We start from the raw sequence: 27,624 nt of genomic DNA, 5'->3' as shown, positions 1-27,624 counted from the left end.
TGACTTGCAGTATAACGTCATTGCCCAACTCTAGCCGCATAGACTTATTGGTTATTTTTACAGTTGTATAAGAGTCTCAGCGACTCCCAGCATTGCAAATTCTAGTTACATGACAAAGTTCCCAGTCATGTTCTTCTAACTTAGGAGTTTACTTTTTGTTATGTTAGTTACATTTTTCCCCTACTGATATACCTGCCAGGCACAACTTAAGAGAGGATTTATTTTGCTCATCAACTCAGAGGTTTCAGTGTACCATCATGGCAAGGGTATGGTAGAGCATCTCATAGCATGGTCTCCAGGAGAGAGGGAGGGGGAGGCCAGGAGGAGGAAAAGAGATTCCTTCTTTTCTAGTGTTTCTACTATCTGTAAACCCAGCCTATGGGATGGTGCCACTCACATTCAGGGCATGTCTTCCCCTTGGAAATGTCCTCATTCAGAAGTGTCCTTGACCAATCTTCTAGGTGTCTCTTAATCCAAGCAAACTAAGAATACTAACCCTCACAATTATCATGAAGTTCTTTTTGTTGACAGTTTTCCCTTCCTCTGCTCTGTTCTCTGACCTGACTTTTCCTCCTGCTCCCTGTTAATATTTAGAAAATTAACATTTGATTTTAAAATGAGATATTTGAAGGAATGGATCATTCTTTTTTTTTTTTTTTTTTGCCAGTGCTGGGCCTTGAACTCAGGGCCTGAGCACTGTCCCTAGCTTCTTTTCTACTCAAGCAAAAAAGCACTCGGCCACTTGAGCCACAGCGCCACTTCTGGCCATTTCCTATATATGTGGTACTGAGGAATCAAACCCAGGGCTTCATGTATACAAGGCAAGCACTCTTGCCACTAGGCCATATTCCCAGCCCTGGATCATTCTTATAGCATGTTTGTGTCCAAAAAAGCATATAGTTACAATGCTGGGTAGCATTTTTCTTTTCTCCAGTTTTATTTTCTCTTGTTTAATGTACTCAGTAGTCCAAAACAGGATCTATTTATTTTGGGCTGTTTTCCCCCCACTGGTGGTAACTTTTAGATGTATTTGTGGAATTTTGTTCTCAGAGGAAGATCTAAGGAGACCCTTTTATAAATGTAGGCTAACCAACTCAAGGCACAGCTGGTGCAAATCAGTACGAGGCAGCTTAGAGTTATTGGCAGAGCTTGTATTTAGAATTACATAGAAAAGAAGAAAGGAAGCCCTGTACTGTAGGCTAGAGAAGAAGGGAAAAGCCAGGGAAGGAAAAGAGGGGATATCAAAGATAAACAAGAGAGGAAAGAGTCACAGAGTAAAGATTTTCCTAGTGACCTCATGAACAGCTAGTAAAGGGTGAAACTGGAGACTATGTAAAGCTTTATTAAGTTCAGGAAAACAATATAAGATTTTCTGGATTTGAGAGATTAGAGGCTCCTTATTTTATATAGTATGTTCTTGTCTTTTATAGACATAAAGAAGGAACTGTGGAGTAGCTTGAGAACTGGGAGGGTTACTGAAAGAAGTTAGGAACCCATGAAAAATCGAGTATGAGAAAAAGAGTGTGAATTCATATTCAAGACTGTCCATCCTCAGCTTGATTTAATGTATGTCATCTATGGCGTGTTTTTAGGTTGGGGTTCGAGATGTGCATGATCTCTCTTAGTATCAGGACAAATTTTCCTGGATAATTACCAGAATAGCTAGGCTCATTGTCCAGAGATTTAACTGAACCCCAAGAGGTCTGGATTCCTTGGATTTTGAAGGCTAATGCGCAGAACTTAAGTGGACAGAAGTGAACATTTGATGTTCTTGGCCCCAGAACCTTTGTCTCTTCTTAACCTGCATATGGTTGGGAGGAACAGAAATGGACAGACTTCTTCCTCTCCAAGAGGTCAGTCCTTTTATTTCTGGGGTCAGTGACCGAAATTGTTGCTTCTTTTGTATAGCATTGCAAAATTTCTAATTCTCTTGAGGTCAAAGAAGTTGCATTCACAAGTATGCTTACATTTCAAGACATGTGACATCATGTTCCCGATGTCACATCATTAGGTAATGTAGCCCCAAAGTTAGTTCTGGGTCAAGTGAGTGTGTGAAATAGTCCCCAAGGTCAATTCTATGTCTTTATATGTATTCCAGATATTGGTTGTGGTTTCTCAGACATTCTTATCTTGTGGATTTGTGTTAATTTTAAAAACAAGGAGCTGGGGATGTATCATAGTTGTAGAGTGCTTGCTTATTATGGGCAAGGTCCCCGGGTACCACAAACAACAGCAGTAACAACAAAGAAAGAGATAGGTACAACCATGAGGAAAAGGCTGCGTGTAAAGTTGTGGTTCCTTTAAATGAATAATGCGAAAGCCACCATTGTTGGGTTTCTCATCTCTTGGGACAAACAACCAGGTGATGTCATTTTAATGTTTCTAATATGCTTTGTGTCATTTTCCAAGATAAATGTGAAGTAATAATAGGTCAGTTCTACTTTGGATCAGTCCCCCTTGTCATCAGAGGCATCTAGTTTTGAAACAGCTGTTTGGGTGGAGGGATGCAGGGTATGACTACGAAGCAGATCAAAGCTAATTGGCTTTTAGGGTAAGCAAGCTTGTGACTTCAGCTTCTTTACTTCTGAGCTGTAAGTAGCTGAAGTAACATGCCCCAGGGGCAGGTCCACTTCCCTGAAGAAGCCCCAGCATTTAGAAATGATCCAACCTGGCTTGTAATTTTGTTGACTACCCTCTTATACCATAGTGATGAATGCTTGATGAGCAAGAAAGGGGAGATTCTGTGCTAATCGTGAGATTAGCCTTTCTGGGGCCAACATGGGGTAGAAAAAGAAAGTTAAGATCATGCTTATTTTATTGGATTTCTTATTTCTTGAATGTACATGGATATTTTATTCTGATTAATGTTGATGACTTTGTTCCTTCATAAAAAGCCACTGAGGTAGGTTTGGGAAAAGGAAAACCTTTGTGTGTGTGACACACCAAAACTGTGACAGGTGAATTTTCAGTGCAGTGGACTTGTCACAGTCTTGCCTTACCCTTTCATCATATATGGGTAATTGTATATGACATACCACATGGGGCAGTGAAATGGCCGTGAAACAGCATGAAATGGCTGCAGCTCAGGACTTCTCCAAGCCCATAAGTCAGAAGGAGTTGTGCTGCTGAGTGGAAATGGAGCCTGTTCTCTGATGGTGGCTTATATTCTCTTCAGGTCTACTGCCAGGTAGGTTTGTCAGCCTCCTCTCTCCCCCAGTTCCTCTGTTTTAGCCTTCTCTCTGGCCAGCAGGATAGGATGGATGGAAGTGAATGCTCCCTCTGATTCTTCTGGAGGGCTGGGACAATGTTTTAGTCCTTTGTATTTTTAGGCAAGGGCTTGTCAAAGTCACACTTTCAAGTTCAGGGCTGGGAGCATGGCCTAGTGGCAAGAGTGCTTGCCTGGCATCCATGAAGCCCTGGGTTCAATTCCCTAGCACCACATTTACAGAAAACGGCCAGAAATGGCACTGTGGCTCAAGTGGCAGAGTGTTAGCCTTGAGCAAAAAGAAGCCAAGGACAGTGCTCAGGCGCTGAGTCCACGCCCCAGGACTGGCAAAAAAAAAAAAAAAATCAAGTTCAAGTAATTTAACAAATTCAATTCAATAAAAACTCAGATGAAGCAATTATTACTCTTCTTCTTTCCACTTCTTCCTCCTTTTAACACACAGTTAACATTTTTCATTTTTGCAGAGGTCAACTTCTTCCTCTATGTAGGTTGGAATACTTCCCCTTTAGCTTACAGATCTGAGTGTTATAGACTTTTTCTGCCAAGATTGTTCTTCCCTCTTTCTCCACACATCCACTGCTATGAGATCTATTAAAATAATAATGGAATCTTTACTTGGATTTTTAATTACTCAGGAGTACAAATAAATTTCAACCAAGTCCTTGTCTTTATGCCAAATATATCAACCTTGTTAAGCTGTATCTCTACCTTATCTCAGTGCTCTCATTCTAGGAATAGCCTTTGAGGAGACAGATGTGTGAGATTTTGAGAGGGTATCAGCAATGGGGTTGCCTTTACATGGCCTCTTTGGGGCAGGGCAGAATCTTCTTTGATGTGTCTAAAGGAAACTCAGTGCCTAGAGCTTTAGCAGGGAGATGAGGCTCATCACCCAGGCAGTCAGCCAGGAAGAATGAGTAACCAATGGAAAGCGCTTTGAAGCACGTGCAATCATAGTTAAATACTTCTTCATAAAATCTGAGTTTTAATGTCCATTTGGCGTCATAGCACTCCTTACTTCATGGCCTAGGATTGGGCATCTGACATTTTTACACAGATCTATGACACATGAAAACCATTCAAATGTTTACTATGACAGAAGAGTACCAGCAGAATATTAAGATGGATGGGTTGTAATTAATTTTTTTGTCAGTAATAGGATCTACCTATCATCCAAGGATTTGGTGAAATAGCTGCTATGTTTTCTAGCTTATGTGGAACTTCTAAGCCAAAAATAATGATCTACACAATTTACTTAATTCTTTACTAGCACACAGTGGTATAGACATTGACAAACTAAGAGGGCAGTGGGATCTCCATGCTGAGAACACGTTGCTGAACATTGAACAAGTAGCCAGGGTAGTACTGGGTGCCGGAATTAACGCTGCCTACCCTAATCATAAGTAGAAACACCCACAGTCTATCTGGTTCTCCTAGCTGGACTCCTCCTCCTGAATTTCTCTAAGATAGTCAGGGCAGGGGAGAGCTGTGATTCCCCCATACTTTAGAAATGAACTGGCAGAGGGTGTTAAGCAGGCACTTGACTGTGTGAGCATGACTTAGTTTTCTTGATGGCCCATTACTCATTTTGTGAAATTGAGCCAAGTCTCCTCTCCCCACCCTTTCTCCTTTTTCCTTTCTTTCTCTTTTCCCACTTCCCTATTTTGTTTTGCTAAATAATCAGACATGGATTTTACTCCCAAGATAGTTATAGTCCTAAGGGGATATGACATGCAAAATAAGAAAGAATGCAATAAAATTCAAACCCAAAGCCTAGTTAATGATCTATAGTAGGGCAAGGAAGATTCAGTTTCCAGTTGGAGAAGGGGATCATGGACTGTCATATTTTTTAGCTTAATGTTTGTTATGAATACATAAGTGGGGCTGGAATGAGAGAAAACCTTTTCTAGACTGTGGAGCCAGCAGGCTCAGGTAAGGGAGGTCTGAAAGCATAGGCATGTGTAGCAAATAGTATTGTTTTGACTGGAAGGAAGGCACACAAATTCAATGACAAAGACGTTTCAGTGGAACGGTAGGCTGTAATCCTCAGAGACTTAAATATCTTTTTGCTATAGTTTGAAATCTTGTTAGAAATGGCCAGGATGTGGCTTAGTGATAGAGTGCTTGCCTAGCATGCATGAAGTCCTGGGTTGGATCCCTCAGTTTCACTTAATAGAAAAGACTGGAAGTGGTGCTGTGGCTCAAGTGGTACAGTGCTAGTCTTGAGCAAAAGAGGCTCAGGGGCAAAGCCCACACCCTGAGTTCAAGGCCCAGGACTGGCAAAAAAAAAAAAAAGTGGCCTGGATCCCTACAAGTTGGGAAGAGCTAGATATGCCACAGATGGGCAGGAACTGCCAGAAGTTGAGGCTGGCACACAAGGCATCCAAAGGCACATGCCGGAAAATATGGCAACAGTGACAGGCAGTCACTCACCCAGACAAGCAGTGTTGGCATTGGGAGGTGAGTGACGGGTCTCCAGTGAGGCAGTGCTGAAACTGGGAAGTGTCGAAACAGGTGGCACTTAGAAATGGAATACGGTAATACAAAAATCTGTCAGCAGTTAGCAGGCACCAGCCTCTCTGCTCAGGTTTATGGGCAGCCTTCCAAGCTCTGGGAGGAAAGAGCAGAATGGAAAGCAAGAAGCTGAGCACCAGCCGCAGAAGGATGGGGCACGTTCCCAATCCAGGAGTCAGACCTGGAACCTGGGGCCTGATGAGAAGAAAAAGTGATTTGGTGCTCCATTCCAGAGTGCAGAGCCAAAATTTTTTCATTTTCTCTGCTTTAGGTTATGACTGATTTTAGATGTTAGGTTTACAGGTGGGAGCAAGAAGTCCAGTGTCATGGAGGGGCAAAATACACACAGGGGAAGCAGGCAGGAGCACTGCTGCCTACTGAGTTTGGGCTTTGGTTTTCCAAAGGGAAACAGAAAAGTTAGAGTGGGCACTATCTCAGTGGGAGCTACTTCCACGTAGCTAACTACAGTTAGAAGATTAGTTTGAGTCCAGTGTGTAAATTAGAGCTGAGTCCTCATTTATAACATACTTTTTTCCATTTTCCTTCCTAAATATTTCTCCAATGTGTTCACTTCCCTCTATTCCTGTTTAAATGCTGTCAGGTAGATAACTATATAAGAAAAATTATTAAAAAGCAGCGAGACTCCAGTGGCTCAAATCCCTAGCTACATGGGAGACAGGGATAGGGGAATGGAGATTTGCAGCCAGCCCAAGCATAAAACTTTCCAAGGCAATCAATGCCTGGGTGCTGTGATGCATGCTTGTCATCTCTAACTGTGGGGGAAGCACATGGGAGGGTGCAGTAATGCAAGCTATCATCCCAGAGGCAAAGGGAAGCACAAATAGGAGGATTGCAGTCCAGGCCTACTCAGGAGGACTCTATATTAAAAATAACCAATACATAGAGTGAGAGAGAGAGAGAGAGAGAGAAGGCTTGAAACTGACTCAGCAGTAGAGGACCTGCCTTGTAAGCATGAGGTGTAGTTAATAAGGTATTAACTTTACCAGTTTCCTTTTACTCTTTTAGAAGAGTTATACTTAACCTACCTAGCTGCACACAAGAGGCAATGCCACTCACATCAGATGGGTATAACTGCCAAGTCTTCTCATGCCACAGGATGGCTTCCTGTGTCTCTATTGCCCAGAATAATGTCCAAATTCCTCTCCTGGCTTCTGCTCTGTGTAGTGTGCCTGCAGCTCATTCCTCACCAAGCCCTTCAGTTCTACCGGGGAAGTTGCTTTGTTCTTGGGCATTCCTGCCTTCCCTTATGCTATCCTTTCACCTGAACTGAACATTTCTCCTCCTTTTCATCAACTGCTTGTTGCTTCCCACTCAGGATTTGGCATTAGACCTGTCTGCCTCCTTGACTACACATGTTTGAGGTGGTTCTTTTTTTTTTCTTTTCAAATTTTTATTATCAAACTGATGTACAGAGAGGTTACAGTTTCATACATTAGGCATTGGATACATTTCTTGTACTGTTTGTTACCTTGTCCCTCATACCCCCCTTTCTGCTCCCCCTTTCCCTTTCCCCCCATGAGGTGTTCAGTTCACTTGAGGTGGTTCTTGAAGCTTGGGTTTTGTACTATGCCTTCCTTCTTGTCTCACTCATCCTTTGTCTAGACTGGAAGTTCTCTTTTTCTGAGATGGGAGTCTGTTTCACTGTGTTGCCCAGGTGGATCTCTTGAACTCCTGAGCTTATACATCTACCTGGTTTAGCCTCCTGAGTGTAGAGACTACAGAAGTCACACCCATGACCAGCTTTAAACTGAACAAATGGGACATTCACGCTAGACAGTGCAACCCTGTGCTGAGACAGTGGAATGTAAAGGATACCACAGTCGTGAAAGAGCCTCCAAGGACATAATTCTTCAGGCCACGTAATTCCTCGTGTGTATAAAGCATTGATATACTTCATAAGATGCCGTAAGGCTTAACTAATATAAACAAGAGCAAAGTTGCCATTGTTGAAGTGTTCTAAGAAAAGAAGCAGTCTTTTGAAAGTAGTATATTTTAAGACCATAGTCCGTTGATATTGTCTATAGTCTCAACATTTCAGTTGCTTGAGTCACAAACTGGAGATAATACTTGGAGATAATGATACTTCTACTTTTGGGAGGGCCATTGAGAGGATTAGGCACTTTGTAAGATGCAGTGACAGAACACAATTGTAACCATCAATGCAAAACTATTTATACTTGCACCTAGGCCATCTGACCTGCTTGGACAATGTAGTCTTGTCCAGACCACCTTGGCCCAGAGAAACACAGGCAGAATCCACGGGGGAGAGGCACACACTTCCTTCAGTGTCCATTCTCTGATGACCTCACAGTTGACTTCTAGCTTTGGCTCACTCCTTTCTCTCTGCTTCGATGGCTCTCATCTTCCATCCTGCCCTACATCATTAAACTCCTTCCCCATTACCTTGAAACTATTCATATTTTATATCTACTACAATCAGATGCTTTAATAGGGTATGACCTCTCCTCTCTGAAGGAGAACAATATTACTTCTAAAGTTGGCTTTTTTCCCTCCCTTAAGAGATGCCAGAGACATTTCTCTCATTTATTGGTCCCAATTAGTTAGTACTTAGCATTAACACCTAGGCAATTGCAAGAAGAGAATTGAACAATGTTCTCTTCCGAGCCACGTACCAGTTTCTTACTTGGGATGTGCTAGAAAAATTCTCCCTTGGGCTGGGAATGTGGTTTAGTGGTATAGTACTTGCCTAGCATGCATGAGGTTCTGGGTTCAAGTTCTTGGTACCACATAAACAAAAAATAAAATAAGCAAAAAGGTAAAAAAAATTAAAAAGAAAAATTCTTCCTTGTGAAACAAACTGGAACACCAATTTGTTTGTTTCTTTTTGTATTGGAACTAGGATTAAGTTTAGGGTCCAGGTACTTGTTCCTTAGCTTCTTCACTCCAGGCTGGCATATGACCATAACAATCTCACAGATTTTTCTGCTCAGGCTAGCTTCAAACCATGATCCTCAGAGCTCAGCTTCCTGGATACCTAGGATTACAGGCATGAGCCATTGCTGCCTGGAAGATATGATGTTATTTCTTTTTTATGAATTTGGTTCAAGATGTTTTCATTTAAAAAAAATCACCCTCTACCTAACTGTTTATATTGTTCGTGCTTGCCTCCTGTAACAGGTGGTGCTCTCCAGAGGCTCAGCACCAGTAGGTGCCTATATAGAATTATGATTTGGCTCACAGTCACAGAGGCTGAGAAGTCACAGGATCTGCCATCTGCAAGCCAGAGACCCAGGGAGGAGGTGGTGTAATTCAGTTTGAGTGTGAAAAGGTCTGAGAATCAGTGGAGCAGATCCTGTAAATTCCTGTGTGAGCTCAAGAGATAGGATGAGACATCTTAGCTCCAGGAGTGAGGCCAGAAAAAGAGGGGAAAATTCCTTCTTCCTTGACTTTTGATCCTGTCCGGCTCCTCAGTGGATTAGATGTTGTTGAGAAGGCGACCTGATGCTGATCTCTTCTGTATGCTAAACTCTCTCACAGCTCCACCCAGAAGCACTCTAGGACCGACACACACACACACACACACACACACACACACACACACACACACACACACACACGCTAGCACCAGCACCACCAGCAAAATACATAACTTATCTTCTAAGGAACATACATCTAGTTAGTGTATTACCCAAAGTAGGATCCCGTATTCAGTTTCAATTACCTGTGGTACCTTTGTGATCTGAAAATACTAATATTTGTCTTGACTGCTTTTTTCTCTTAATACTTTTTGTTTAGATATTATTGTTTTGATTCTTGAAAGACCACACTCACATGCCTTCTCTTAATTAGTATGATTATTTAATTATTTTTAATATCTTACTGTGCCAATTCATAAATAGAACTTTTCTAAACAAATAAATGCATAAGAAAATGATATGTGGCTTCAGATCTATATAGACCTATAGGCCTTGTGAACTGGGGCTATTGTACTAAGACAAATGCATGGTCAAGAAGGGAAGATATGATATTATTTCTGTTTTATGGAAAATGTACATGGTACCAGTGGTTCACATGTGTAATCTTATCTACTCAGCCCTGGCAAAGAAAGTCTGTGACACTCTTATGTCTAGTAAACTACCAAAAAGCTGGAAATGGAACTCAAGTGGTAGAGTGCTAGCCTTGACCAAAAAAAAGCTCAGAGACAGTGCCTAGGTGGTATACAGGATTCTTTGGATCTGCGATCCCTCAAACTCCTAGACTTTGCTCCCATTCTGCTCCTTCTGCTTGGCTTCCTCTTCTCTCCGCCACTCCCTTCCTTCGTACTTTTCATTGATTCTATCTCATCGGTCAGTCTCCATTTAAACATAATTTTCTCTAAAATTACTTCCCTGAATCCTACAGGCTTAGCCTGTGCTCCAATAGCACCTCTGTCCTCAGCATTTATCACAAGGTGACATAAGCAGTTGTCTAACTGCTCCTCTGATCTCTTAATGTTACAAGACCCATACTTCCTTTGTCTTGTTAGAAGTGTATTTTGGGGCTGGGAATGTGGCTTATGGTAGAGTGCTTACCTAACATGCACAAAGCCCTGGGTTCGATTCCTCAGCACCACATAAACAGAAAAAGCCTGAAGTGGTACTGTGGCTCAAGAGGTAGAGTGCTAGGCTTGAGCACAAAGAAGCCAGGGACAGTGCTCAGGCCCTAAACCCAAGCTCCAAAACTGGCAAAAAAAAAAAAAAGTTTATTCTGCTATGCCTAGCACAGAGCTTGGTACAGTGAGCACTCTGTAAATGTTCATTGCATGATGATAAATAGTTAAATACCAGAACAATCTCAGAATCAGAGTAGATACCTGTGAGTACACCCCTGAACTATTGTGTTCTCTCACCTCTACAGATTTCTGCTCAACAGGTATATCACTTGGGACATAGACCTGGGTTGTTGTTATAGAGACTAAAATATATAGCAAGTTAAACAGGAAGGCCTTCTACTTTGCTCCCCAACAGATAGGCAATCACGGAGTGGTTTGTCAACTCTATTTGTATGAGGTAGTGAGCTCTCCTCTATCCTGCTGCTCTGCCATTGTGAATGAGACATTTGACTTGCTTGTTCCCAGTCACAACAAAATCACTAAGTTCTGATTTTGTCCTGGAGTTCTGCACCCAAAGTCACTTAAATTTCTTCCAGTACTTGAAACTGATTCTGGATTCCCCAGGGCAGACAGAGTCTGGAATGGAAGTATAGACTCAGTCAAGTTGAAGAATTTCTCACTTTTGCCCAGTTCCCACTTTACCCACAAGGTTTCTTGGGCAAGGGTGACTGAAAACTTAGTCTAGATTGTGCATGTGTGCCAAGAATCCCAGCTGTTCCTCATGCTATGGTCACAGCATTGAGTCAGTGGTGTGGCTTCCTGAGGCCCAGGACATACCAATCCTAAAGAAAGGGAATTCTGGCAAGTTATAGAATAGAATTAATTCCTTTAATCACTATTGAGTAATGCCTATTTGGCTATATGAAAAAAATTACCATTTGGGCTGGGAATATGGCTTAGTGGCAAGAGTGCTTGCCTCGTATACATAAAGCCCTGGGTTCGATTCCCCAGCACCACATATATAGAAAACTACCAGAAGTGGTGCTGTGGCTCAAGTGGCAGAGTGCCAGCCTTGAGCCAAAAGAAGCCAGGGACAGTGCTCAGGCCCTGAGTCCAAGGTCCAGGACTGGCAAAAAAAAGACGAAAAAATTACCATTATCCCTTTATGGTGCCTTGCTGTTTTGTTTGTGTTGAGAGAAACTATTAAGTTTGTTTGTTGTTTGTTGGCTGGTCTTGGGCTTGAACTCAGGGCCTGGGCACTGTCCCTAAGCTTCTTTTGCTCAAGGCTAGTGCTCTACCATTTGAGCCACAGCTCCACTTCCAGCTTTTTTTCTGTTTTTGTGGTACTGAGGAATAGAACCCAGGCCTTCATGCTAGGCAAGCACTCTACCACTAAGCCACATTCCTGGCCCAACTATTAAGTTTTTATGTCAATGTTTAGTGTTAGAGATGAAACCCAGACTATTCTATCAGTTTAGTTGTTTTGGACACCTCTCTCTCCTCCCTCCCTTCCCATCTCCTTCTCTCCTTCCCACTGGAGACAGGAAAAGGGGAGAAGGGGTGAAATTCTTATGCAGCTTTGAGGGGCAGATGTGTGCTTACCTAATAGAAGTTCCATAAAGCAGGATAACAACCCTCCCCCCTCCTGTCCTGAAGCAAGCACATTTGCAGTTTCTGGGGTAGACCAAACAGGATTCATATGAGTTACTAGTAGATAATTTTGCCAACTGAACAGGAAAATAACAAGAACCAAAGATCTGTCTAAATTTGTTCCTGGCAAAGGCAATATATGAGATATTTTCTGACTTAAAAAGATAGTATCTGATGGATAGTCTACAATTCAGTTTCTAAAATGATAAAATTCACTTTACTTTGTGTCTTGGCGTGTCTCTGTGTGAGTCATTAGCATACTTGAAACATTTTGGTTTGTTTTTATTCAAGTTTGGTTTCCACCGTATAGGTTTTTCTTCTCTTTCCACCTTCCCAAAAGTTCTCCTTTAAGGCAGAAACTTTCCATTCTTGGTTTCATCCAAAAGACAAATATTTCTGGGAAAACACAGGATTTAAGCTATTCAGCAATTCTAGTGTTATGTAACTGACCACACTAAGACTTTCAATTAACTTGGGTTACATTTTTTTGAATAGTATCACAGAATAGAATAACTGATTATTATTTTTTTCACAACCTTTGTTTGTGTTTAAAATAGGGAAAACTATCTTATAATAGTGGCAGAATACAAAGTGCTTGTTTGAAACATTAAAGAGCCCATAGAATGTATTCCAAGACTTTCATGAGTATGAGAATTTTTAGGTATAGTGAGATTTCCTTTTGGCATTAATTACCATAACACTAGCTCTCTTGGTTCTTCTCTCCTCTTCACTCTCATTAGGTTCTCTGGTTACATTTGCCTTTCCTTCAGTGGTCTGCACACAGTGAGACTATTCCACAGGAGAAAGAATTGTGTGAGTTCAGTTTGCAATAACCTCCTGAATGTGAGCTCACTCACCCCTCACCATTTTTCTTATTGTCACCCTGCAGTAGCTCTACTTTCACCTGAGAACTGACATGGTTTTTTCAAAGCCGAAGTTTGCCTCAGTTTCTCTTTACTTTCATGTCCCTATCAAAATTCCAATTTTTCCAGTCTTAAAACATTTATTTTTCTTCTCATTCAGATTTACTTCTTTTTTTTCCTCAAATTTTTATTATCAAACTTATGTACAGAGAGGTTACAGTATCATACGTTGGGCATTGGATACATTTCTTGTACTTCAGATTTCCTTCTTTATTTTAGAACTCTTATATTATCTTACTTGGTGTAGGAGTTAATTTGGTACATGCGTTGACAGACTTTACTTTAAACCTTCTCTATTGTATTGTTGTATTGTTGACATGTGGTTTTATCATTTCAAACTATGTTTCCCACCCCCCCTCCCTCCCCCATTCCTCCCTCCTTTCTTCTCTTCCTCACTCTCTTTTTCTCTCTTTCCCTCTCTTCCTTCCTTTTTTTTTTCTTTTTATGGTGCTGTAGATTGAACTCCTGGCATTATATCATGCTTGCTAGGTGAGTCCTCTGGCCTCTGGCCTCAATATTATTCTTTAAGAAAAATATGAAAATCTCCACCAGCTGGCTACTTTATCCACATTTACTTTCTTGGGCTATGTGGTCCACTTCTCCAACCAAATCTCATCTTTTTCTAACTCCTTTGAATTTGCTATGACCTCTACTAGAAGACCCCCTCTCTTTTCCTCTCAAAACATGTTTCTCTTTTTCTTCAAAAGTAGTCGATAACACAGTATCTCTGTAACACATAGCTCTGTCTGCCCTGATCTGGCCATTAAGCTTGCTTTTCTCTGGCTTTGTAAAGTCGTCCTTCAGTTATTTCCTTTATGCCTTTGTTTTGCAAGCATAAGCAACTTTAAGATAGAAACATGATATCTAAGATTTGTGTTATTCAACTACTGAATCTGTATCATCTATCATCTATTAGTCTATTAGTCTATCTACTTATCTACCATCTATATCTATCTAGTTATTAATTATCCAGCCATGGTTTGATACTGGGCTAAAGTATTAATATGGATTATCTCAATTAATTCCTTTTATCAGCCAATAAGGAAAGTGTTCATATTCCTATCTATCCATCTATCTTATTTGTCTGTCTATACAGTTATGGTTGGATACTGTGTAAAGGTATAAAGCAGACTATCTCAATTCCTCCTATGAGCCAATAAAGAAGATATTCATTTTTCTATTTCTTATAGTTTTAGAAATGTTAAATACTTTGTCTCAGAGAAAAGTGATGGACCTTGGACTAAACTCTAGTTGTCTCTGACTGCATACTTAGCCTCTTTGTTGTATTAGTTCAGAAAATCTGAGGTCCAGTATCATTCCAATACCATTATTATGAAAAAAAAAAAAAGGTCCCCTTAGCTGGGAAGAGAAGATGTGATTTGGCTAATTGCCCAATAACTCTTTCTTGGTCAGAGCCTTCAAGGTCATCACTCACCTTCCGTTTATGGATATTTATTGCAGGTCGCACAACCTGGCATTTCATCTGAGCCAATTGTTCTGTTTGAGCTTTTTTAATACATGTGAACAAATTTCTGACTGTATCATTTTTTTCTTTTCCGGAAATCTGTAATTAGATGAGGTAATAATGCTTATTAGGCCAATTTACAAACAGTATTCCATATTTCCACCTCTTCTCAGGAGAGCACCTTCAACAATTAGGAACAACCACCAACAGTTTGTAAACTATTAGTTGAAAATGTTTCCCATGGCCAGAGAAGCCTTCAGTTTGGCCAGCCATCTATCAGGTGTTATTTGTTTATATTTCTCCTGTTTTCATTTTTTGCCCTGAAAGAGGACACAGCCTCTTTTTCAGTTGTAGTAGGTCAGTCTAAAATTCACTGATAATTTGCTTGCCTGCATAGGATAAACTAATAACAGATCATTGAGAATTTTAGTTCATACCTTAGAGTATCTCTATGATAATAAATTACTTTGGTCTCAGAAAATGAAATCAAGTGTGTCCTTAAAAGGTGTTCAAAGGACTATTCATCTTCAACCGAGCATGACAGGCTTTGTACCCTTTGCAAAGCCCGGCTGAAAGTTCAAACAAAAAATAGGCAAATAGGGGCACCCCAGGTGTTTTGCTTTATGTTTTGACTTTGAGATTTGTGATGGAACCAAAGGACTCACATATACTAACATGCACTCTATTACTGAGCTGCAACACTTTCTCAATCCCAGTTTTCCTAGCTGGAAACAGTCCTAACAGCATGCCCACATGCTTGTGAGAAGCTGAGCAGAGGAAGTTAATTAGTAAGCAAGACAGCCTGCAAACCTGAGGAATGAGGAGAAGCCTTCTGTAGGGCTGTTTAAAGGACGATAAGTAGCTTGCCTTTCACAAGTCTTTGATGTTATTGAAGGGAAGAATTAAGAAGGAAGCAATTTGTTTATGTCCTTCAAACTTTTTTTTTAAGAATCTATAGAACAACTGAAGATGTAGTTTATTAAGAAAATATTGCAAAATGTCTATTATCACTTTCATCTAACCATCTACTAAGTGTGTGGGAAAAGTTTTCAAATTACTCTGTGAGGTAATGACTTAGTAGGCAGAGACAGTTTGTAATCAGTATTCTTAGGACACTTATTTGCCTTCCTTCACATAGTTTTACTAATGCTGTCCTCCTCTTGGGATTGTTTTCCCTGAAACTTTTGCCAGAGTATAAGACATTATAGTCCACCATTGAGTTTGAGGATGACAAAACCAAGGCTTTGTTATTCCTAGCCATCTTGTATCGATATTGTCATCTTCAAGACAAGCTTTTCTTCTGATGATCTCATTGAGGTATGAATGATGTGGAGAAGGTGGAATTTATTTAGTGTATACAGCTTGGTAAGTTTGAAGTCATCCCATCATGCAGGCATTGACTGTAATCATCACCTCCCAAAGTTTTCTTCCTGCACCCTATTATTGTTGCTGTTGTGAGTCTATTAACATGAAATCTACTCTGCTAGAGAATTTTAGCTATACAATATAGTATTGGTAGCTATAAGTACTATACTGGATAGTACATATCTAGAAGTGATTGTCTTATATAACAGAAACTTTGTTTTCTTTGACCCTCACCTCCTCATCTCCCTACACCCAGCTTGGCACTACCATCTCACCTTCTGCACGTATGACTTCCTTATGTGAATGAGATCATACAGTATCTGTCTGACTTATTTCCCTTAACCTGTTTCTGAGGTAACATTAGCAGAAGTCACAAACAACAGGTTTTCCTTCTTTTTTGAGATGCAATAATATTCTTCTACTATATATATATATATATATATATATATATATATATATATATATACACACACATTTTTTGAGGGAGACTACTGAGGATTAAACTTGGGCTTCACAAATGCTAAGGAAGCAAGTACTCTGCCATTTAAACCATAACACTAGCATTTTTTTTATGTTAGTCTGCTTTTCACAAAGGATTTCATGCACTTGCTGTTCCCTGCCTCAGACTGTCATTTTCCTTCCATTTGCCTCCTGTTTTTTCTGGGATTTCAGGTAAGAATCACCACCCCTGGCTTAATTTTTTGAGATAAGTGCTCACTAACTGAATGACTGTTTGTGGCCTCAAACTGATTCTTTTATCTTTGCCTCCAAAATAGCTGGACTTATAGGTAAAAACCACTATACTTGGCCTTATATCACATTAAAAAATTGTCTCTATGCAGTTATACAAAGGAGTTTCAATTCAACATGTCAGTTTATGAGTACAATACATCTTGATCAGTCACCCCTTCCATCATTCACTTCATCTGTCCAAACTTTATATCAACATTTTAAGTCCATTTGTCCACTCATAGACTTTCAGGTTGTTTCCATATCTTGGCCATTGTGAATGACACTGTACTAAATATGGGAATGAAGGCATCTGTTTGAGGTCTTGATTTAAATTATTTTAGAAAAATATCCAAAATTGTCACTGGATCTTATGATAACTCTATTTTAAATTTTTTGAAGAATCACTATCCTGTTTTTGTAGTGGTTGTGCCAATCTAAATTCTGATAGCATGCCAGAGTTACATTTTCTCTAAATCTTTACCAACATTTATCACTCTTAAAAAAAATAAAGCTGGGTGCCCAGGGCTCAGGTCTGTAATCATAGCTACCCAGGAAACTGAAATTTGAGGGTCTAGATCCAAAGCCAGCCTGGGAGGAAAGTGTATGAGACTCTTATCTCTAACTACAAAAACAAAACAAAACAAAAACTGGAAGTTGAGCTGTGGCTCAAATGGACAGAGTGCTAGCCTTGAGCAAAGAAACTCAGAGACATCACCCAGGCCCTGAGTTTAAGCCCCAGGACTGGTGCACTCATACAGATATGTCATGTGCACGCCGTCCCGCCCCCCCCCCCCCAAATAGTAATAGCCATCCTAACCATAGGTATGAGGTGACATCTCACTATGAGGTGGTTTATTTTTAATATTACATTTATTTATTTATTTATTTATAGTGTATTTGAACTCAGGGCCTTGTGGTTACTAGGCAGGCACTCTAGCCCTGAACCATCCAATTTTTCTAATGATTAGTAATGTGAATCATCTTTTTATTTGTATATACCTGTTACCATTTGTATGTCTTTTTTTTTCCAGAAAAAATGTCTGTTCAAGTACTTTGCTCATTGTGATTAGCTGTTGAGTTGCAGGAGTTCCTTCTCTACCCTTTAGGTCAACTCAAAATGGTTTGCAGATACTCGCTCCTGTTCTACAGGTTGCTTTTCACTCTGTTGGTTGTTCACCTTGCTGTGCAGCAGCTTTAGTCTGATGTAGTCCCACCTGTCTGTGTTTGCTTCTGTTTACTGTGCTTTTGGTATTATATCAAGAAATCACTGCCAAGACCAAGGTCTTGAAGCCTTACTTTGTGCTTTTTCTAGGAGTTTCAGGTCTTATGTTTATGTTTGTGTGTGTGTGAGAGAGAGAGAGAGAGGAAGGGAGGGAGGAGAGGGAGAAAACAAGGGTCCAATTACACTTTTTATATGTAAAAATCCAGTTTTTTTTCTTCTTTTGGAAGTAAAGGATCGTGTTGGTGTTTGAACTCAGGGCCTTCTGCTTGCTATATATTAAAGTGACCATCATTTCCCCATTGTGTATCCTTGGTACCTTTATTTAGGATTAGTTGACCATATATGGGTTCATTTCATGCCATTCTGCTCTGTTCCATTGGTCTGTATATTTGTATTTGTAAAAGTTCCATACTTTTTGGTTATTGTAGCTTTGTGATATGTTTGATAATCACAAACTCGCTTTGGATGTTTGGATTGCCTTTTGATTTCACATAGATTTTAGGATTATGTGTTAATGAAGTTGGGCTTTGGGTAGGACTGCATTGAATCTGTATATAATTTTGTATGGTATTGGAATCTGATATATGAATCCATAAATATGGTATGTGTACTGTGTCAACAGAAAACCTACTTAGAATAAATTCAGTAATGGTGAAGAATAGAGTTAATTTACAAAAATCAATTGTGTTTCTAGGCACTACCAATAATCTGAAAATAAGATTAAAAGAGTAATCATAGTTACAACAGCATACAAAATGAACAAAATATCAGAAATTATGGTATGTGCCTTTAATAGCAGTACTCAGGAGGCAAAGACAAGAGGATTTTGAGTTCAAAGCTAGGCTGGGTTACATGACAAGACCCTATCTCAAAGATTTTTAATCACAAAAAAGTAAGAATAAACCTGTAAAAATAAACAACAGATTCACACACTGAAAACTATAAGACATTGTTGTAACCTCCCTCCCTTCCTTTCTTCCTCCCTCTCCTTCCTTTCTTCCTCCCTCTCCTTCCTTCATTCCTCCTTCCCTTCCTCCCTTCCTTTCTATTGAACCCAGGACCTTGAGCTTGCAAAGCAGGTGCTCTATCTCTTGAACCATGACTCCAGCTCCCATTGCTGCTCTTTATTTGTGTGCCAGTCCTAAGGCTTGAACTCAGGACCTGGGAGCTGTCCCTGAATTCCTTTTTGCTGAAAGCTAGCATTCTACCACTTGAGCCACAACTCTACTTCTGGCTTTTTGGGTGATTAATTGGAGATAAGACTCTCAGGGACTTTCCTGAGTGTGTTGGTTTAGAACTGTGATCCTCAGTCTTTTATCTGTTTTTTCAGGACTTGGGGGTAGGGAAATCTGGAAGGTAAATTCAAACTGAATCATGAATAGCAGATGGGTTTATTTTTTCTACAAATTGATCAGGAGTAGTTAATCCAAAAGTACCTTTCATAAGCAATATTGACTACTTGCCTGCAGGTGAGATATTTTTAAATGACAACAGCTGATTATTCTCTATAATGCAAAGCTAGACTTATGTTGTCATTGTCTTGTTTTTTTGGGGAAAATGATTTGTATAAAATCACATATTTTCAGGTCAACTACTAATAACTATTATTGGGAAACCCCTCTTAAATGTAAGGAAATTGAGAAGACACTTCAGAGCTGCCACATTACCAACAGAAAGCCACTTCTCATGGAATCTTGATCAGGAGAGTTTGGGAGGAAGTGCAGTAAGGAGAGACTAGAACTTTTTTTGGACCACTTATCATATGATAGATGATTTGCCTACATTATTTCATCCAGTCCTCTTTGAAGTTCTGCAAAATTGATGTTCATCTCATCTACAGATGCAGAAGTGGAGGGGCAGGGGAAGTGGATTCAAGACCCCTCTCCTTAAGTGAGGATCTGCCCTTAGATACCAGGTGGCCAGCAGTGTCTCCTCCACCAGGAAGGGGAAGGGGACATGTTAAACCAGAGAGAAGCCTGGAACGTGGTAGGCTGCCCTGTCCTAGGAAGGCCTCCTGGAAGGGGTGTGTTTTAAAAACAGAACAAAACTGCTTGCTACCGAAGAAGAAATTCTTAGGCAAAAGTCAGCTCAAAGGGGAGGTCAAATTAGGCTTAAAGGTTAACTCTCCTCACAGCTGTCTATCCTCCTCAGTAGCTTCATTCTGACGGGACGGGTTGGGCTGAGTCCTGAGATTGTCTTAACTACCCTGGAGGTAGGACCGCCAGGAGGCTTTTCTCTGGCCTCTCAGGACACTCAGCATGCTCACAGAATGATTCAGTGTATGTTTTCCTGTGTGTTTGCTTCCTCCCCTCCTCACATGGTAGAAACAACCACTTTGGTTTGATAAAGAACATTCTTCTCTTAGCAGTCATTGAGTCCTGTAGATTCTGCTGTGCAAAGGGAACTGGATGGATGCCATGACTTGAACACCTTCTCCAGGGTCCAAAGATTCTTATGGTTTTCCTTGATGCACCCTTTCAATCACCCATTTTGTCCTCCTGGGAACATCTGTACACTAATTCTCTAGTTTCTTAGCTCATGATATATTTATTACCCAAAGCCTAACCTTGTGTCTTAACTTGCCTTAACCATGTTCATCCTATTCTGTCCCAGCACAGATCTTTCCATTACTATAAGATTTGTGCTGGTCTTTCCCTGAAGTTTTGATCTCACTGGGTCCTCCACAGTACAGACAACCACCTCCACCCAAGACTTCTACTCACAGGGACCCAGAACTTTCAAGACCACGGATGGCCCGCTTGCCATATTGCCAGACCCAGCAAAACCCTTCCCCTCTTTATCTCTTTCCCATCACCAAAAGGCCAGCTCCCCAGTCCTTATCAGAAGGCGTGGCTGCAAGAAGTCCTGGCTGATTTCCAGTTGACAGTTTGCCCTCTTGGGGTCGGGTACAACCCCAGGGCCATGTTTTTGGATTTCTAAATATCCTCTGACCAGAATGCAAAACTTCCCACCCGAGGGACACTGCTCTAATGAAACTAAAGAGACAATAGGCCATTAATAGAAGTATTTGGGACCCAGGCGAGTGCACATTTCTTGTGAGTGCAACTGAAGGCAGACAGGCGCCCCCCCCCCCCCCCCCCTCCGGCGCATACGGCCTGGCCTGTTTTGGCACCTGGTGGCCTCCAGGGGAAGCCTGACAAACTTAAAAGGTGACTTGTCCATCCCGGCGGCGCCAGCGAGAAGATTTCGCGCTGACTCTGGTCCATGGGCTGGAAGAAAGGGAGAGTGCGCTCGCAGGCACAAACAGGAAAGCCTGACATCACGGAGTGGCGTGGGGAGGAGTCTGCGCTGGCAGCAGGCTCACTCGCTCGCCGCGCTCCCTTTGTGGCCCGAGTCGCGCGCACTGGCGGCGGCGGGGCAGCGCAGCGGCGCGCGCGCGTGTGTGCGTGAGTGTGTGTGTGTGTGTGTGTGTGTGTGTGTGTGTGTGTGCGCGCGCGGTGGCCGCCGGCGATCCGGACCGGACGGGGACCGGGATCGGGACGGGACCGGGCCTCCGAGCACGGCGCATCATGAGGCGTGCGCGAACCGAAGAGAAAACTGAGAATGAAATTGCTTTGGCAAGCTAAAATGGTAACGAGAGTTCGCTGCCTTCTCCGGAGGCTTCTGTGCCGGGCATCTTCGCCCACTCTCTTGGGGCGGGCTTCAGACTCCCTGGCCGGGGAACTCAGCGGGGGGATTCTGGGCTTGGGAGTAGGGGCTGGCTCATCCCGCTCGCGTTGTGTTCCTCCCTGTCCCTGCGCGGCGTCTCCCCGTAAGCCACTGCCTACTCAGCCAGCGCCCGGACTTCGGGGGTGTCAGCGGAGAAGTTGGAAGGGGAAAGAACTGTGGGTTTGGGGGAAGCGCCCCGCCAAGCGCACGGTCTCCAGCAGCTCAGCTCTTTAAACCCCCGCCGCATCCCCGGCGTCCGCCAGCGACGCGGAGACCCGGGGGGCCGCGGCTGCTGGGGGTCGAGGCGGCTCCACGATGGATTGCTTTTTCTGCACTTGCCAGATTCTTCCACGGAAATAACTTACTACTCCCGCTCACTTTTTGGGTTCCAAAACAATAAGAAAAAAAAGGGGGGGCACGCAAGCCATGTTACTTCCAGAGGAGTGAGGACTTTTGGCATTTTAAACACTTGTTTGTGTCTTGAGTTTAAGTGTAGTTTGCTCAAATGATTGAGTCACTTTAAAAAGTATCAACTCACCCCCCCCCCCAACAATTAAGTTATTTTTCCTTTCACTTCAGGGGAAAAGTTAATCAGGACGAAAAGAAAAATATTTACAAGAAACGATTTAAGATATGTGATTGAGTCTAGGAAAAATAAGAAAATGGCCAAGTCAGGGGCATCCTGATCCACAGGAAGGGACTCTGGGCCAAGAAAGTCTCAGTGTTCACTGTGTAGCAATGTGCCTTGTATTGCTCTTACTGAAATCTTTATTTTGAACAGCCCATCTTGTGCCTCCAGTGCTGCTGTAAGCAGCAACCCAGCTGGGATAGATTGTGGTTAGCAAAGAGAGGGAAAATAACCTTTTTTTTTTTTTTCTCTTTCTATCTCTTTATCCTGTCTCTGGCAGAGCTCGATTCAGGACTGGGGCGAAGAGGTAGAGGAAGGAGCTGTTTACAATGTCACCCTCAAAAGAGTCCAGATTCAACAGGCAGCCAATAAAGGAGCAAGATGGCTAGGGGTGAGTAAAGCCACAGAGACTGTGAACTTTGGAATTTCAGAATCTGTTGTTCTGTGAATATCATTATTTAGCAAAGGCAGCCTCTTTTTTTTCCCATTCTTTCTTCTTTTGGCCTTGAAAAGGAAACTGCTAGTGACCCAAAGCTTGCAACTTAGTAGCAACAGGTCTGTTGTTTTACTGGAAGTCTGTTTTCCTAAGCATCTTCTCTAGGTTTGTCAATAGTTCAGAACCTCTGAGAAACTTTTTTAAGGTATCTGCCAAATAGTTTAGGTATGGAGTGGAGAGGAGCCATAAGCATGGGGGCCTTCACCTATTGCTGAGAGCAGCCTTGCCCCTGTTTCCAGGATACCCAGAATGCTCAGGGGGAAGATCATTCCAAACCTGCTGCCTTTGAGGGGCAGCATTTCCCCCGCCCCCCACCTCCTTTCTGTCAGCCCACAAAGAGACAACTGTATACTCAGTGCCCACTACACCCCATGTTGAATGTGAACAGAGGGGGACTTTGGAAACACGCTGTTTCTAAGAACAAGACATGCCCACTGAGATTCTAAATATCAGGTAGGGTCATTGTGAGTTCTTAATTTGCCCAGGGGATCTTTCAACACATCTCAAATCAAGGGACTGTGCAACATGCAAAGCCTGGTGACAGGATCACTAACTTGAGCAAGCGTGAACTGGTGAAGGATGCAGGAATTCTTCAGCTGGAGATAGGAGTCTGCCTCCTGGAGGGGAGTGAGAAGTGACCCAGGAGCCTCAGAAAGCCCGCCATGGCAGGCTGGACAGAGGGATGGAGTGTGTGCTTTGACTTGACTGTATTCCAGCGACTTCCAAGCTTAGGTACATTCAAGGCTAGGTACCTGTCCCCAGCTTTATTGCCTTTGAAATTTTAGACAATTCACAATATTTGCAGCAGAATTCACGTGGGAAGTTCCCAGGGCCTCCTGTTAAGAGTAGAAGCAGCACAGGGCCTCCTGTTAAGAGTAGAAGCAGCATGTGACTTGGTATTAAAGCTAGGAGAGCTAGTAGCCATCACTTCCCCTGCTGTGACTACAGACACAGCTCTTCTTTGCTTTGCCCTCCCCTGCTTCAGTACTGGGAATGAGACACCACCCACTAAGATGGGAAATTGTTGGTGCCACTGCCAGTATGGTCTCTGAAGGAACCTTTCTAGTGAAAATATGAGGCCTTCATTGATCAAGCAGGAATCTTCCTCAGAAAATGCTCGTTAAGTTAATCATGTACATTCCAGCAGACCTGATAGGGAGACAATAGCTAGCTTTCTGATCAGTCAGCACTTTACACTGTGGATGTGTATATGTGTTGTGTTTAAATGTGGTGTTGGTGTGGTTTGGCCTGCCTGGCTATTTCGGAATGATATACATGCTCTGGACCTGTGGCCTTCAAATAACTATTATGTTTTCTGATGTTGGGTTGTTCCCCTCTTCCTAATGAGACTGGTGTATGGAAGACAGTGTTGTTGTTTCTTTTTTTAATCAAATATGACCATAATAAATGCAGTGAAGGAAAATAGAAGGGTTCACTTTGTAGGCTCCACACACATAACCTGTCATTGATTTAGATATCAGTAATTATTTATTAATTCTCACTAATTATTCTGCTCTTATCTCCCTATCTTCTGAATTTTCTCAAATTTTTAGCATTCTTAGATGGTAGACCCTTGGTTTTTTTTTCCCGTAGGTTAGGTTGGTGCTTGATGGAGCTGGATGTGGTGGTGCATGCCTGTAATTGCTGCCATGTGAGAAGCATAGAGACAGGAAGATTGAGACTTGAAGTTAATCAGGGCCAAAGCGTGAGACCCTAAATGAAACATAAAAGCAAAAATATTGGGAGTGGCTCCAGCATGAGATCCTGAGTTCAGCCCCTGGTATTTAAAAAAGAAATAGAAAAAAAATTGTTTTTAGTCAATGGAGGAATCTTCTGTTCTCTCCCCACTTCAACATAGTACACAGCCCATTTCTCACTTCTCCAGCCCTGCTCCATGAATGTCAGTCCTGAGAACTCCTCACCTCTGAAACCCTTTGTTTTTGTCTCTTCAGTGTCCTATGTGACAGCTCTGTTTATGTCCTAGAGAATTCCAGACTTAATATGACTCAGCCAGTTCAGCCATAGTCATTACAAAACCTTTTTCTCTGGGACTCAGTGGCTTCCTGGTGTTTGTTTTGCTACATCCTAGCAGCAACCTACTCAGAATCCTTCCAATTAACCCAGTTTAGGGTTAACAAGAGATTGAGGAGAGGAAGATACTTCACACTTACTAAGTATGACAATTACTTTGTGAGGAAGGTGATATTTTGATTATGTCTTCTGTTTTCCACACAAGGAAACTAATACCCAGAATGGTTAAGTTGCTTTGCAGGGTCACACAGCGAAGAAATGGTAGAGGCCAGATTAGCACCCAGATGGTCAGTACTTTTCTGTCTAGAACTGCCTAGGATATTTATCTAATTGTATAGAAGTAGATAGGACATTGGCTCAGAAAAGCAAGAATGCTATGGTGCTTACCCTCAAGGTCATACCTTATATAGAGAAATGTGGCTTTCTGGCCTTTTTCTGTGTTTTGAATGCGAACTTGAACTTTATGTTGTGAGATATAGTATGAAGATCTTATGGATAAGCTTTCTACTCTGAATATGTAAACAGTGCACTGATGACGTACGAGGTAATGTTGTGTATGAGCATAGGCACAGCTTCTTTTTATGTCTGTAACACTGTTCAGAAAGACTCAAAGATGGAGTCCAACTTTTCGATTTTCTAGTGCTAAGACCTCCAGAGCATTAATATTCAATTCTGGGAAGCATAGCAAAATAATTACATATTCTCAGATGTGAACTGTCATACAATCTGAAACATGTTAAGTCATTGCGTTTTATTATGTAGCTTGGATTTTGCACGTAGCTCATCTTTAGAAGGCCCTGTGTGTTAGTTGTCAATTACACCACTAAGTATGGCCCAGTCCAGGGTTACTCAAGCACATCCCTGCTGTCCTGTGCATCGACAGTGAAGGTATGTTGTCAGTTTGGGAAAACATAGTATTATTAAAATGTGGATGTGTTTGCCTTTGTAATAACATCTTAGGCTAGGATAATTTTATTCATTTGTAGTTCTCATAGAAAAGTAGCTCCAAGTGTGTCATGGAATCATAAAGTCTCACGATTGGAAGAATTTGTGGAGTGTCCAATGGTTGTTGGGAAGTTAGATGGTCAATGTTTGTTACTTGTTCTTGATCCCGACATTGTGGGTATACATTGATAATGATATGTAGAGATGAGTTAAAAAATTCCAGGATTGTCTGAAAGCAGGAAAAGTATCATTTTAGGAAGAACAGCCAAAGGAAAAGAATTCAGGGAAGGGGTTGGGTGTCTTCAGAACAGGACAGACTTATGAGCCAGAAAAATGTGTCAAATCTAAGAAAAGATTACCATAGCAGCATTTATTTCACAGACACGATTATTAGTGCCAGCCCAACTCTTCAAGGTTTGTGGGATGTGGTGGGGCCAGCAGATGGGCTCATGGCTTTCCTCAATTCTGTACTTCTGGGCTCATGTGGTCCTCGTGGTGGGCCCCTCTGTCTCCCTGCTGTGTCCAGTGTTTGTCACCCTGTTTCTGTATGGGCTCTTGATAGATATTTGATGGCCTGAGTTGCAAAGTTTGATAGCTAAAGACAGTGAAATAGGACAGAAGGATGCAGAATGTAAAAGCAAAGGGAACTGGGAATCTGATATTGAGCCCAGTGTTTAGGTGAATTGTGGCCAGTCTGAGGGTTCTGTGATTGCAGTGGTAAGTGAGCACCTTCTCCTCTCCAGACTAAGAAATTGACTCTCAGTTGACTATGCATTTGCATTGACTTTACCTAGCATTTTGGTGGGGTTGCTATCCATATTGTCTTCATATAGTTATAGTTCATGACTCTTCATTAACTTCTGGGAATCCTCTCAGATCCTCCAAGTCTGAGTGAGCTGTCCCTTCTCTGTATTCTGGAGTATTCTGTATCTCCATGTTATGTGTTTACCTCATTCTCTTGCATTTGCTTGTGTATTTGGCAGAAACTCAATAAATATTTGTTAAGTGAATGGTTCTGAACTTCACCCTTCCTTGAGAACTGATATTGTCTTGATAAATATGAATGTATGGCTACTTCTTATGGAACACAAAATCAGCATGAAGATGTTGGCTTTTAAAGAGGAGAAGGGCACGGGAGCGAGAAAAATCAATTAAGTAATGATTACAGCTGTCTCAATAATCTTTCTGGAACAAAGCAGGGCATGAACAAAAGTAATGATTATTCATTTTAAGAAAAAATTCCTCAGGGCCTTTTAAACCTCAGAGGTCTACTTGTATTTGTCTCATTGCTGAACAGTGAAGATAGGAAGGCAATGCATGAGTTAAAAAGTGTTGGCGAGCTTTACAACTATGTGTGGTTGGAAAGTGCAGGAGCGGGATTTTAGAATTGTAAGAAGATAAGCCCTCGAGGAGCCTGGAGTTTACAGCTGGTCATCCTTGTTTTCATCTGGAAATCAGCCCAAGGGTCTGCACTATTCCTGTCTGCTGGAATGTTTAACTTAGGCTTTACAAAGTAAACTTCAAAATTTAGCAACCATCTGTAAATGAAATGGCTGGTATTTATCATTTTAACCTGGAGAACGTGTTTCTATAATGTTCCTAATAGTCCAATAACATGTTTCTAATAATTAGTCCAATAATATGACTGATAGTACTAACCAAGAAAATAGAGCAAATTTGAATCACCTGAGATACTATTTTTTTTTCAAATTTTTATTATCAAACTGATGTACAGAGAGGTTACCGTTTCATATGTTAGGCATTGGATACATTACTTGTACTGTTTGTTACCTAGTCCCTCATACCCTCCCTCCTTCCTTCCCCTTTCCCTTTCCCCCCATGAGGTGTTCAGTTCACTTACACCAAACAGTTTTGCACGAATTGCTTTTGTAGTTGTTTTTCTTTTTTTACCCTGTGTCTCTCAATTTTGGTATTCCCTTTCAATTTCCTAGTTCTAATACCAGTATACATGGTTTCCAATATACTCAGATAAGATTACAGAGATAGTGTAGGTATAACCACAAGAAGGTGATACAAGAACATCATCAATAATAGAAGCTACAGATACACATGGGACGTTGAAAGTAGTTACAACTGTGATATAACAATCGTTTCCATAACATGGAGTTCATTTCACTTAGCATCACCTGAGATACTATTATTACATTGGTGCCTTTCACTGCATTTA

At 41.5% G+C, this 27,624-nt stretch overlaps 1 protein-coding gene and 1 long non-coding RNA gene across 2 annotated transcripts in view; one reads left to right on the top strand and one right to left on the bottom strand.

Moving 5' to 3' along the window:
* Positions 1-834: 834 nt before the first annotated feature.
* On the bottom strand, positions 835-26,026 carry LOC125359301. Its single transcript, XR_007212525.1, has 3 exons — positions 24,032-26,026; positions 17,161-17,167; positions 835-856 (listed from the first exon to the last, which is right to left on the bottom strand). It is a non-coding gene; the product is annotated as an uncharacterized LOC125359301 (long non-coding RNA).
* The window catches only part of Rgl1 (ral guanine nucleotide dissociation stimulator like 1), a 125,178-nt gene continuing 118,670 nt past the window's right edge, over positions 21,117-27,624 (top strand). Inside the window, exons 1-2 of the mRNA XM_048356966.1 lie at positions 21,117-21,258; positions 22,245-22,355. Of these exons, the coding sequence (XP_048212923.1) occupies positions 21,232-21,258; positions 22,245-22,355 (138 nt within the window). The 5' untranslated portion in view covers positions 21,117-21,231. The remainder of the gene's footprint in view (positions 21,259-22,244; positions 22,356-27,624) is intronic.

The sequence above is a fragment of the Perognathus longimembris genome, chromosome 11, assembly GCF_023159225.1.
Source record: "Perognathus longimembris pacificus isolate PPM17 chromosome 11, ASM2315922v1, whole genome shotgun sequence".
Classification (NCBI taxonomy): domain Eukaryota; kingdom Metazoa; phylum Chordata; class Mammalia; order Rodentia; family Heteromyidae; genus Perognathus; species Perognathus longimembris.
Note: the sequence above shows the minus strand (reverse complement) of the source record. Positions and strands in the feature narration are given on the sequence as shown.